Here is a 12242-nt window from a genome sequence, read left to right as displayed (position 1 = left end):
ACAGAGGCTAGGGACAGCATTCCTGCCCATCCTGGCTAATAGCCATTGATGGACCTATCTTCCATGAATCTATCTAGCTCCCTTTTGAACCACGTTATAGTATTGGCCTTCACAACACCCTCTGGCAAGGAGTTCCAGAGGTTGACAATGTGTTGTGTGAAAAAATACTTTCTTGTGTTTATTTTAAACCTGCTACCTATTAATTTCATTTGGTGGCCCCTTGTTCTTGTATTATGAAAAGGAGTAAATAACACTTCCTTATTTACTTTCAATATACCATTCATGATTTTATAGACCTCTATCATATTCCCCCTTAGTCGTCTCTTTTCCAAGCTGAAAAGTCCCAGTCTTATTAATCTCTCCTCATACAGAAGCTGTTCTATACCCCTAATAATTTTTGTTGCCCTTTTCTGAACTTTTTCCAATTCCAATATATCTTTTTTGAGACGGGGCGACCACATCTGCATGCACTATTTAAGGTGTGGGTGTACCATGGATTAGATGGAGGCAATATGATATTTTCTGTCTTATTATCTATCCCTTTCTTGAGGATTCCCAACGTTCTGTTTGTTTTTTTGACTGCCGCTGCACATTGACTGCCGCTGCACATTGAGTGATTTCAGAGAACTATCCACAGTGATTCCAAGATCTCTTTCTTGAGTGGTAACAGCTAATTTAGACTCCATCATTGTATATGTATAGTTAGGATTATGTTTTCCAATGTGCATTACTTTGCATTTATCAACATTAAATTTCATCTGCCATTTTGTTGCCCAGTCACCCAGTTTTGTGAGATCCTTTTGTAGCTCTTCGGAGGCTGCCTGGGACTTAACTATCTTGAGTAGTTTTGTATCATCTGCAAATTTTGCCACCTCACTGTTTATACCTTTTTCCAGATCATTTATGAATAAGTTAAATTTGTAGGACTGGGAACAGTACAGATCCTTGGGGGACACCACTATTTACACCTCTCCATTCTGAGAACGGACCATTTATTCCTACCTTTTGTTTCCTATCTTTTAACCAGGTACCAATCCATGAGAGAACCTTCCCTCTTATCCCATTACTGCTTATTTTGCTTAAGAGCCTTTAGTGAGGGACACTGTCAAAGGCTTTCTGAAAATCTAAATACACTATGTCCACTGGATCTCCTGTGGCCCTCTCAAAGAATTCTCGCAGATTGGTGAGACATGATTTCCCTTTACAAAAACCATGTTGACTATTTCCCAACAAATCATGTTCATCTATGTGTCTGACCATTTTGTTCTTTATGATAGTTTCAACCAATTCGCCCGTTACTGAAATGAGGCTTACTGACCTGTAGTTGCCAGGGTCACCTCTGGAGCTCTTTTTAAAAATTGGTGTCACATCCTCCAGTCGTTTGGTACAGAAGCTGATTTAAATGATAGGTTACATTTAGTAGTCCTGAAATTTCACCTTTGAGTTCCTTCAGAACTCTTGGGTGAATACCATCAGGTCCTGGAGACTTATTACTGTTTAGTTTATCAATTTGTTCCAAAACCTCCTCCAATGATACCTCAATTTGGGACAGTTCCTCAGATCTGTCATCCAAAAAGAATGGCTCAGGTTTGGGAATCTCCCTTACATCCTCAACAGTGAAGACTGATGCAAAGAATTTATTTAGTTTCTCCACAATGGCCTTATCGTCTTTGAGTGTTCCTTTAGCATCTTGATCGTTCAGTGGCTCCACTGGTTGTTTAGCAGCGTTCCTGCTTCTGATGTGTTTAAAAAAAATTTTGCTATTATTTTTGGAGTCTTTGGCTAGCTGTTCTTCAAATTCTTTTTTGGTCTTTCTAATTATATTTTTACACTTCATTTGCCAGAGTTTATGCTCTTTTCTATTTTCCTCATTAGGATTTATCTTCCACTTTTTAAAGGATGCCTTTTTGCCTCTCACTGCTTCTTTTACTTTGTTGTTTAACCACGGTGGCTCTTTTTTGGTTCTCTGTGTTTTTTAAATTGGGGTATACATTTAAGTTGAGCCTCTATTATGGTGTCTTTAAAAAGTTTCCATGCAGCTTGCAGGGATTTTACTTTTGGTACTGTACCTTTTAATTTCTGTTTCACTAACCTCCTCATTTTTGTGTAGTTCCCCTTTCTGAAATTAAATTCTACAGTGTCCACCACAGGGACTCAGATCCTGAGCTCGATGGGCTAGATAGACCTTTGGTCTGACCCAGTATGGCCATTCTTACTATTTTGTTTTCTTTTTATACGTATTTTTAGCATCACGCTACTTCTAGAGTTAAAGTTGGGAATCTAATAATAATAAGCATTGCTCCATCTTGTTTTATTCCATCTCAGACTCGTAGTAAATGCAGCCAGAAGTCACGAGGAGTTAAAGGGGAGATCTGAAAAAACATTTGTGATTTAGGAGCACAATTCCCATTGCCTTGCCAATGGAACTTGTGCTCCTAAATCACTTAGACAGCTTTGAAAAATCCCACACTATAACCTTCAACCTTTCAGCTTCTGCCTTAAAGTTAGAGGCTTGCACCATTACCTCCAGGGAGCAGAGACCACAATTCTTCATCCTCCCCTTTACATGTCACAGCTGTCAAACCCTCACCCAGAGCTTTTATCAGGACATGTATGGAACATTTTCTCATTGATATACTCACTGAAGGTTTACTTGCCATCATTAATAAAAGGCCCATACAGTGCATCATTAATAAAAGCACAGTGAAAAGTCGTAGGTCAGAGTCTCATTCTACATGGCATTGAGAGAGATAAAGGAATGACTCTGCTACTTCAAGGTTGCTGCCAATCAAAGGAATCAATTATTTTCTTTCATTCTGCAGTTCCCACACTAAGGGAGCTGTAGTACTGGGAATTTGTTTTTTTATTTTTCTCCCTCCCTGCTAAAACAGCTGCCAAGAGATTTCATCTCAAACTAAAAATCTATTATTAAATTTTCAAAATGACTATGTTTACCTAATGCTAGAGGCTGTTTAAAGGCAGGAAATTCAGGGTTCAGAGAAACAAGAATACATACACTGCTGCAGTGAAATCTGTAAACATTGTTGAGCGAGGAATCCACATCCCGACGCATGATGTAGTAGCTATAACCTGGACAGAAAGACAGGAGGGGGTCAGAGATAAAAGAGGTTTATGCATTAACTACAGCATCTTTAGAGAAAGGGTCTTTTTGATATTCAATTGAATTTTTTTCTCCCTGCTCTTACCGGAGCCGCTGCATTTATCCAAATAAAAATTGTCCTTTTAGAGGAGGGGGTTTTCTTGTAGATATAGAACACTTCCTCTACAAACACCAGGTTGGCTGTTAGCGTCATTAGAGTCAAGATGGCAAAGAGAAATATACCTGTTAGATCAAGGCCTGAAAAAAAGGAAAAAGACACATTTTATTTTAGGAGTGTAACATGTTCAATGTAAGAAAGTGCCTCAGCCCTGGTCTACACTAGGACTTTAGGTCGAATTTAGCAGCGTTAAATCGATGTAAACCTGCACCCGTCCACACAATGAAGCCCTTTATTTCGACTTAAAGGGCTCTTAAAATCGATTTCCTTACTCCACCCCTGACAAGTGGATTAGTGCTTAAATCGGCCTTGCTGGGTTGAATTTGGGGTACTGTGGACACAATTCGACGGTATTGGCCTCCGGGAGCTATCCCAGAGTGCTCCATTGTGACCGCTCTGGACAGCACTCTCAACTCAGATGCACTGGCCAGGTAGACAGGAAAAGAACCGCGAACTTTTGAATCTCATTTCCTGTTTGGCCAGCGTGGCAAGCTGCAGGTGACCATGCAGAGCTCATCAGCACAGGTGACCATGATGGAGTCCCAGAATCGCAAAAGAGCTCCAGCATGGACTGAACGGGAGGTACGGGATCTGATCGCTGTATGGGGAGAGGAATTCGTGCTATCAGAACTCTGTTCCAATTTTTGAAATGCCAAAACCTTTGTCAAAATCTCCCAGGGCATGAAGGACAGAGGCCATAACAGGGACCCGAAGCAGTGCCGCGTGAAACTTAAGGAGCTGAGGCAAGCCTACCAGAAAACCAGAGAGGCGAACGGCCGCTCCGGGTCAGAGCCCCAAACATGCCGCTTCTATGATGAGCTGCATGCCATTTTAGGGGGTTCAGCCACCACCACCCCAGCCGTGTTGTTTGACTCCTTCAATGGAGATGGAGGCAACAGGGAAGCAGGTTTTGGGGATGAAGAAGATGATGATGATGATGAGGTTGTAGACAGCTCACAGCAAGCAAGCGGAGAAACAGGTTTTCCCGACAGCCAGGAACAGTTTCTCACCCTGCACCTGGAGCCAGTACCCCGCGAACCCACCCAAGGCTGCTTCCTGGACTCGGCAGGTGGAGAAGGGACCTCCGGTGAGTGTACCTTTTAAAATACTATACATGGTTTAAAAGCAAGCATGTGAAAGGATTACTTTGCCCTGGCATTCGCGGCTCTCCTGGATGTACTCCCAAAGCCTTTGCAAAAGGTTTCTGGGGAGGGCAGCCTTATTGTGTCCTTCATGGTAGGACACTTTACCACTCCAGGCCAGTAACACGTACTCGGGAATCATTGTACAACAAAGCATTGCAGTGTATGTTTGCTGGTGTTCAAACAACATCCGTTCTTTTTCTCTCTGTGTTATCCTCAGGAGAGTGAGATATCATTCATGGTCACCTGGTTGAAATAGGGTGCTTTTCTTCAGGGGACACTCAGAGGAGCCCATTCCTGCTGGGCTGTTTGCCTGTGGCTAAACAGGCTGACGTCGCCTCCTCGCCCGGTATCGCTCTGCCAGGTTCTGGTGCTGCATATACTGCTGGATAATGCGTGTGGTGTTTAATGTGCTCCTAATTGCCAAAGTGAGCTGAGTGGCCTCCATGCTTGCCTTGGTATGGCGTCCGCACAGAAAAAAGGCGCGGAACGATTGTCTGCCGTTGCTCTGATGGAGGGAGGGGCGATTGACGACACGGCTTACAGGGTTGGCTTCAGGGAGCTAAAATCAACAAAGGGGGTGGCTTTACATCAAGGAGTATTTCAGGCAGGAGTTCACGGAGGGTTCCAATAAGAAATGGTGCACCTAAGTTATTGTTCTTATTGGAACAAGGAGGTTAGTATGGCCTCTGATTGATACATAGCTAGATTTACCTCGCTGCACCTTCTCTGTGAGTGACTGCAGTGTGACCTAGAGGAATGAGTCCCCTAGATGGGGGAGGAAGCAAATAAGTACAAAACAAATCTGGTCTATTTCTTGTTTTGATCCACTCCATCTATTTTTTACATCTTTGGCTGGCAGGAGACGGTGCAGAAGGACTGCATGCCATCCACATCTCATGGCTGCCCAGCAGAAGATGATGCAATAGGTCTGCTAGCAATCCGTATCGCCTGCCTGCTCACCATAAGATGGTTCAATAGGACTGACTGCAGGACTAAAGAGAATGACCTGGTCAAGTCACTCCAAATTTAGTCCCTGCGCCCATGTCTGCCCAGGCGCTCCTGGCCAATGTGGCCAGGAGCACCTCGGACATGACGATGACGGCTACCAGTCATACTGTACCGTCTGCTGCCACAAGGCAAGGGGTTGATGCTGCTGTGTAGCAATGCAGTACCATGTCTGCCAGCACCCAGGAGACACAGGGTGATGGTTACCTGAGCGGGCTCCATGCTTGCCATGGTATGGCGTCTGCACAGGTAACTCAGGAAAAAAGGCGCGAAACGATTGTCTGCCCTTGCTTTCATGGAGGGAGGGAGGGAACGGGGGCCTGACGATATGTACCCAGAACCACCCGCGACAATGTTTTAGCCCCATCAGAGTGCTCCATTGTGATTGCTCTGGACAGCACGCTCAACTCAGATGCACGATTGTTTGCTGTTGCTCTGACGCAGGGAGGGGCGACTGAGGACACAGCTTACAGGGTTGGCTTCAGGGAGCTAAAATCAACAAAGGGGGTGGCTTTACATCAAGGAGAATTTCAGGCAGGACTTCACGGAGGGTTCCAATAAGAAATGGTGCACCTAAGTTATTGTTCTTATTGGAACAAGGAGGTTAGTATGGCCTCTGATTGATACATGGCTAGATTTACCTCGCTGCACCTTCTCTGTGAGTGACTACAGTGTGACCTAGAGGAATGAGTCCCCTAGACAGGGGAGGGGGGGAAGCAAATGAGTACAAAACAAATCTGGTCTATTTCTTGTTTTGATCCACTCCATCTGTCTTTTACATCTTTGGCTGGCAGCAGATGGTGCAGAAGGACTGCATGCCATCCACATCTCATGGCTGCTCGGCAGAAGATGGTACAGTACGACTGCTAGCCAGCCTCATCTCTTGCCTGCCTGGCAGAAGATGGTACAGAACGATTGCTAGCAATCCGTATCGCCTGCCTGCTCACCGTAAGACGGTTCAATAGGACTGACTGCAGGACTAAAGAGAATGACCTGGTCAAGTCACTCCAAATTTAGTCCCTGCGCCCGTGTCTGCCCAGGCGCTCCCGGCCGATGTGGCCAGGAGCACCTCGGACATGACGATGACGGTTACCAGCCGTATTGCACCGTCTGCTGCCAGAAGGCAATGGGTTGCTGCTACTGTGTAGCAATGCAGTACCGCGTCTGCCAGCACCCAGGAGACATACAGTGATGGTTACCTGAGCGGGCTCCATGTTTGCCGTGGTATGGCGTCTGCACAGGTAACTCAGGAAAAAAGGCGCAAAATTATTGTCTGCCCTTGCTTTCACAGAGGGAGGGAGGGAACGGGGGCCTGACGATATGTACCCAGAACTACCCGAGACAATGTTTTAGCCCCATCAGGCATTGGGATCTCAACCCAGAATTCCAATGGGCAGCGGAGACTGCGGGAACTGTGGGATAGCTACCCACAGTGCAACGCTCCGGAAGTCGACGCTTGCCTCTGTACTGTGGAAGCACTCCGTCGAGTTAATGAACTTAATGCACTTAGAACATTTTCTGTGGGGACACACACACTCGAATATATAAAACCAATTTCTAAAAAACCGACTTCTATAAATTCGACCTAATTCCGTAGTGTAGACATACCCTCAGAAAGAAGTTTTAGGCCCCACTCCTGCAAAGGCTTTCTGAACTTGACGCACTGACATTGACTTCAATGGGATGCCTCACAGTGCATCAGGCTAAGCTCATGAGTAAGTCTTTGCAGGATCTGGGTCTCAGGCTTCATATTCATCTTGGTGCATACACATGTAGCTCCAGCAGCAAAGTGTAGTGTGGCAAGGCACCTTCTCGGTCTCACCAGCCTGCGCTGCTTTTAGCCTTGGTGAGACAGGCTTGGGGTAAAACAGTCCCTCTTAGCTGCACAGGGGCAGTCCATTGTTCTCTCAGCTAGTCTTTTGGGCTTGTTTTTCTCCCTTATGGGAGGAAATACAGCCGCCCCTCCTGGAGAGGCTTGCTCTCTTGCTGCTCCTCGTCTACTGGTAGCTTGACTCCTTCTCTCTCTCCCCTCCCTCTCCCCACAGGGGAGGGTTTAAAAAGGTCTCAGGCAGCCCTTAGTTGGAATCAGCTGATCCTGATTGACCTCAGGTAATTCCCTCTCAGCTGATCCTAACTGACCTCAGGTAATTCCCTCTCAGCTGATCCTAATTGACCTCAGGTAATTCCCTCTCAGCTGATCCTAATTGACCTCTGGTACCTTCTCAGCTGAACCTGATTGACCTGTAGTCACCCCTCCCCAGTCTGCTAGGGAGGAGGGCCTTTTAACCTTCTGGGAATGTTTATTCCTTGACCCCAGTCCCTGCAGCTGTCTGTCCTGAGTTTATCACAGTAGAAAGAACGTATCTCTGTTTTTGTGTGACATCCTGCAAAAATCCCCTTCAGATTCTGAACACGGACTTTTACATGCCAGCAATAGAGACATTTCTTGAGGATTAATCCATGCTGGTTCTCATGCAGGAAGGATGAGAAATGCATGTTGGGACAAGGTTCTAAGACAAGTACTCTTGTATGAATCTAAATAAATAACATCAAATATTCTGGGAGATTTACTCACTCCAGCTGGACCATAAGCAAAACCATGTTTATTCAGTATTATTTCCTTACCTTAACAATGAGTTTAAGGGGCTAATCCTGCATGCATGAAATTGCAAGCTCCTTAGCAGGAATTTTTAATGAATCTGTAAACTCAGGGGTTTTACCGTATGACTGGAGAATTGCTAACATAGTTCCTATTTTTAAGAAAGGGAAAAAAAGTGATCCGGGTAACTATAGGCCTGTTAGTTTAACATCTGTAGTATGCAAGGTCTTGGAAAAAATTTTGAAGGAGAAAGTAGTTTAGGACATTGAGGTCAGTGGTAATTGGGACAAAATACAACATGGTTTTACAAAAGGTAGATCATACCAAACCAACCTGATCTCCTTCTTTGAGAGGTAACAGATATTTTAGACAAAGGAAACACAGTGGATCTAATTTATCTCGATTTCAGTAAGGCATTTGATACAGTTCCACATGGGGAATTATTAGTTAAATTGGAAAAGATGGGGATGAATATGAAAATTGAAAGGTGGATAAGGAACTGGTTAAAGGGGAGATTACAAATGGGTCATACTGAAAGGTGAACTGTCAGGCTGGAAGGAGGTTACTAGTGGAGTTCCTCAAGGATCGGTTTTGGGACCAATCTTATTTAATCTTTTTATTACTGACCTCGGCACAAAAAGTGGGAGTGTGCTAATAAAGTTTGCGGATGACACAAAGGTGGGAGGTATTGCCAATACAGAAAAGGACCGGGATATCATACAGGAAGATCTGGATGACCTTGTAAACTGGAGTAATAGTAATAGGATGAAATTTAATAGTGAAAAGTGCAAGGTCATGCATTTAGGGATTAATAACAAGATTTTTTGTTATAAACTGGGGACACATCAGTTGGAAGTAACAGAGGAGGAGAAGGACCTCGGGGTATTGGTTGCTCTCAGGATGACTATCAGCCACCAATGTGATATGGCCGTAAAAAAACTAATGCGGTCTTAGGATGCATCAGGCGAGGCATTTCCAGTAGAGATAAGGAGGTGTTAGTACCATTATACAAGGCACTTGTGAGACCTCACCTGGAATACTGTGTGCCATTCTGGTGTCCCATGTTTAAGAAGGATGAATTCAAACTGGAACAGGTACAGAGAAGGGCTACTAGGATGATCTGAGGAATGGAAAACCTGTCTTATGAAAGGAGACTCAAAGACCTTGGCTTGTTTAGCCTAACCAAAAGAAGGCTGAGGGGAGATATGATTGCTCTCTATAAATATATCAGAGGAATAAATACCAGGGAGGGAGAGGAATTATTTAAGCTCAGTACCAATGTGGACACAAGAACAAATGGATATAAACTGGCCACCAGGAAGTTTAGAGTTGAAATTAGATGAAGGTTTCTAACCACCAGAGGAGTGAAGTTCTGGAACAGCCTTCCAAGGGGAGCAATGGGGGCAAAAGACATATCTGGCTTCAAGACTAAGCTTGATAAGTTTATGGAGGGGATGGTATAATGGGATAGCCTAATTTTTGGCAATTAATAGATCTTTGACTATTAGCGGTAAATATGCTCAATGGCCTGTGACGGGATGTTAGATGGGGTGGGAGCTGAGCTACTACAGAGAATTCTTTCCTGCGAGTCTGGCTGCTGAGTCTTGCCCACATGTTCAGGGTTTAGCTGATTGCCATATTTGGGGTCAGGAAGGAATTTTCCTCCAGGGCAGATTGGCAGAGGCCCTGGGAGTTTTTTGCATTCCTCTGCAGCATGGGGCACGGGTCACTTGCTGGAGGATTCTCTGCACCTTGAAGTCTTTAAACCATGATTTGAGGACTTCAATAGCTCAGACATAGGCTAGGGGTTTATTACAGGAGTGGGTGGGTGACATTCTGTGGCCTGCATTGTGCAGGATGTCAGACTAGACGATCATAATGGTCCCTTCTGACCTTAAAGTCTATGACTCTATGTCTTGGGCATTCAGAATTCCCATATATCTGTGGGAGTTTTACCTGCACAAGGAATGCATTAATCATAGATTCCCAGGGGTCTGGGACACAACTGCCTGTTTCTGGCCAGGCTTCTCTTATCATTGTGCTTCTCTTCCTTGGCACTAGGTATTGATATTAATATTTACCTCTGGCTCAGTGTAAGGCCCAGTCTACACTACTTGGTTAGGTCAACAAAAGGCACCTTACATCAATCTAGCTGTGCATGTGTCTACACTCATTTGGGCTCCCACTGCTATGCTGAGATAGTAACACCACCTCCCTGAGCAGTGTAGAGTCACAGTGAATGTATTTAGGTCAATGCCGGATAAGTGTAGATACTGCATTACTTATGTCGACCCTCCAGAAGCTGTCCCACAATAACCCACAGGGACAGTTCTGGTTACCATTGTGACCTCCACTGCCCAGGGGTCACAGAACCCAAAAGCCCTCCCCTCCCTTTAAAACCCCACAAATTTTTGAAATTCCTTTTCCTGATTGCCCAGCATGGTGAGCACACCTAGCAGCTCTCCATTGCTGTGCGCAACTGCCCAGCTGACCATGCCGGCTGCATGCTCCAGATACGCCCCTGCCTGCAATAGACAGGAGATATTGGATCCGTTGGTCTGTGAGGAAAAGAGGCTGTGAAGGCACAGATCCAATCCAGCCATAGAAACGTTGACATATCCAAGCAGATTGCTGGGGTGATGCAGGAGAAGGGCTACACCAGGGACTAGCAGCAGGGCCACGTGAAAGCCAACAAGCTGCGGCCGGTATACAAGAAGGCCAGAGAGGCCAGCAATCCAGTGCCAAACCTCAGACCTGCCCCTTTTACAAAGAGCTGCATGCTATCCTCCGCAGAGATCCCACTACCACGCCCCACAGCACTGTGGATACCTCCAAGGAGCCCAAATCACAAGCCCCTTCCATGAACAGCAAGGAGGAGGAGGAGTATGGGGAACAGGTGTCGGGGGAATCCAGCTGCCCAGTGAGCCAGGACCCATTTTTAACTCCACTGCAGTCTAGCCAGTCCCACCAGTAAAGCATGGGCAAACCCGGTGCAGGGGAAGGAACCTCGGGTAAGTGTGTAGATAAGCTTTCAATGACAGGGATGGCCCCCCAGAGTAGCAGGACACATCTTTTGCCTTTTCATCAATTTACTTGTGCTAGAAGAGGCAGTGGTACAACTCTGCTTTTCAGTCTCCTCTACAGTTAGGCAGGCGTGAAGCGGGGCAGAGGATGGCATGCAGAGCAGTTTGTTTATGGACACAGGGATGTCCCTTGTATCCTCCTGAGAGATCTTGATGAAACGTTCATGGAGTTACTCTGCAATCCTCTGCCCATGGTTTCTAGGGAGGGCTGCTTTATTTCTTCTCCACAGTAGGACACTTTCCCATACCACTCAGCCATAACTTCAGCTAGCATCTTTGCAGTACGCAGGCTAGCAAAGTATGGGCCTGGGCAGCTTTGGGCCACAAGCAGCAGCCTTTGTGACCTTCAGGAGTGAGACATCAGCTAAAATCACTGTGCCAGTATTCAGTGCCCTTGTCCTATACTACTAGAATCATACAACCAAGCAATTCCTCCTCATTTCCCCTCCCCTGGGGGGCCATACTCTCCATGGCTGGTGTTGTGACTGGCACTGTGCATAAGCAATCCCAAGCAGAAGTGAGAAGGTCATGCTTAAAACTTGTGGGGATCAAGGGGAGTGAATTCAGCATCTTCAGTTTCTCATTCTGCAGTGAATATGCCGACAATGGTACCTGTGTGTGTGTTATCTTCAGCTGCTGCCACTGCAGCCTTCAGGATCTCCCCCTCTACACCTGCTGAACACCTGAGCCAGATAAGGAGGAAAGAGAAGGGGACTTGGGATGACGTGTTCCAGGGCATCATGCAAGCCAGTGCTCGATCAGACTGTGAGCACAGCGCCTGGAGAATGAACACTACAGGCAGCCGGAAGAAGGAAAAAGCAGAGAGGAGAGAGGCCCAGGAGGCCCAGCAGGAAAAGCAGAGAGAGCTGCACCAGGACATAATGGGGCTTCTCAGGCAGCAAACACAGATGCTGCAGGCTCCCTATATCCATATCAATATTCCATGTGGCATCTGGGGTCACTGCACTATCCCTTCCACTCCACATTAAAGACAATCACAGCTTCACCTACACTGACCTGTGAAAGCGACGGTTGGTGTATGTGTAGCTGAAATGGACCTGAATGTTCTTTGCTCTTCATAAGCTCTGCTCTCTTAATTTATTAAGTTTTATTAAGTTTTTAATGTATTTGT

General features: G+C 45.7%; 1 protein-coding gene across 1 annotated transcript in view; it reads right to left on the bottom strand.

The window, feature by feature from the left end:
* LOC125642255 (organic solute transporter subunit alpha-like) overlaps positions 1–12242 on the bottom strand; it is a 48724-nt gene that overhangs the window by 20610 nt on the left and 15872 nt on the right. The window contains exons 2-3 of the mRNA XM_048863273.2: positions 3207–3358; positions 3017–3090 (exon numbers count right to left, since the gene is read on the bottom strand). Of these exons, the coding sequence (XP_048719230.2) occupies positions 3017–3090; positions 3207–3358 (226 nt within the window). The remainder of the gene's footprint in view (positions 1–3016; positions 3091–3206; positions 3359–12242) is intronic.

Source organism: Caretta caretta, chromosome 1, assembly GCF_965140235.1.
Source record: "Caretta caretta isolate rCarCar2 chromosome 1, rCarCar1.hap1, whole genome shotgun sequence".
Lineage (NCBI taxonomy): Eukaryota > Metazoa > Chordata > Testudines > Cheloniidae > Caretta > Caretta caretta.
Note: the sequence above shows the minus strand (reverse complement) of the source record. Positions and strands in the feature narration are given on the sequence as shown.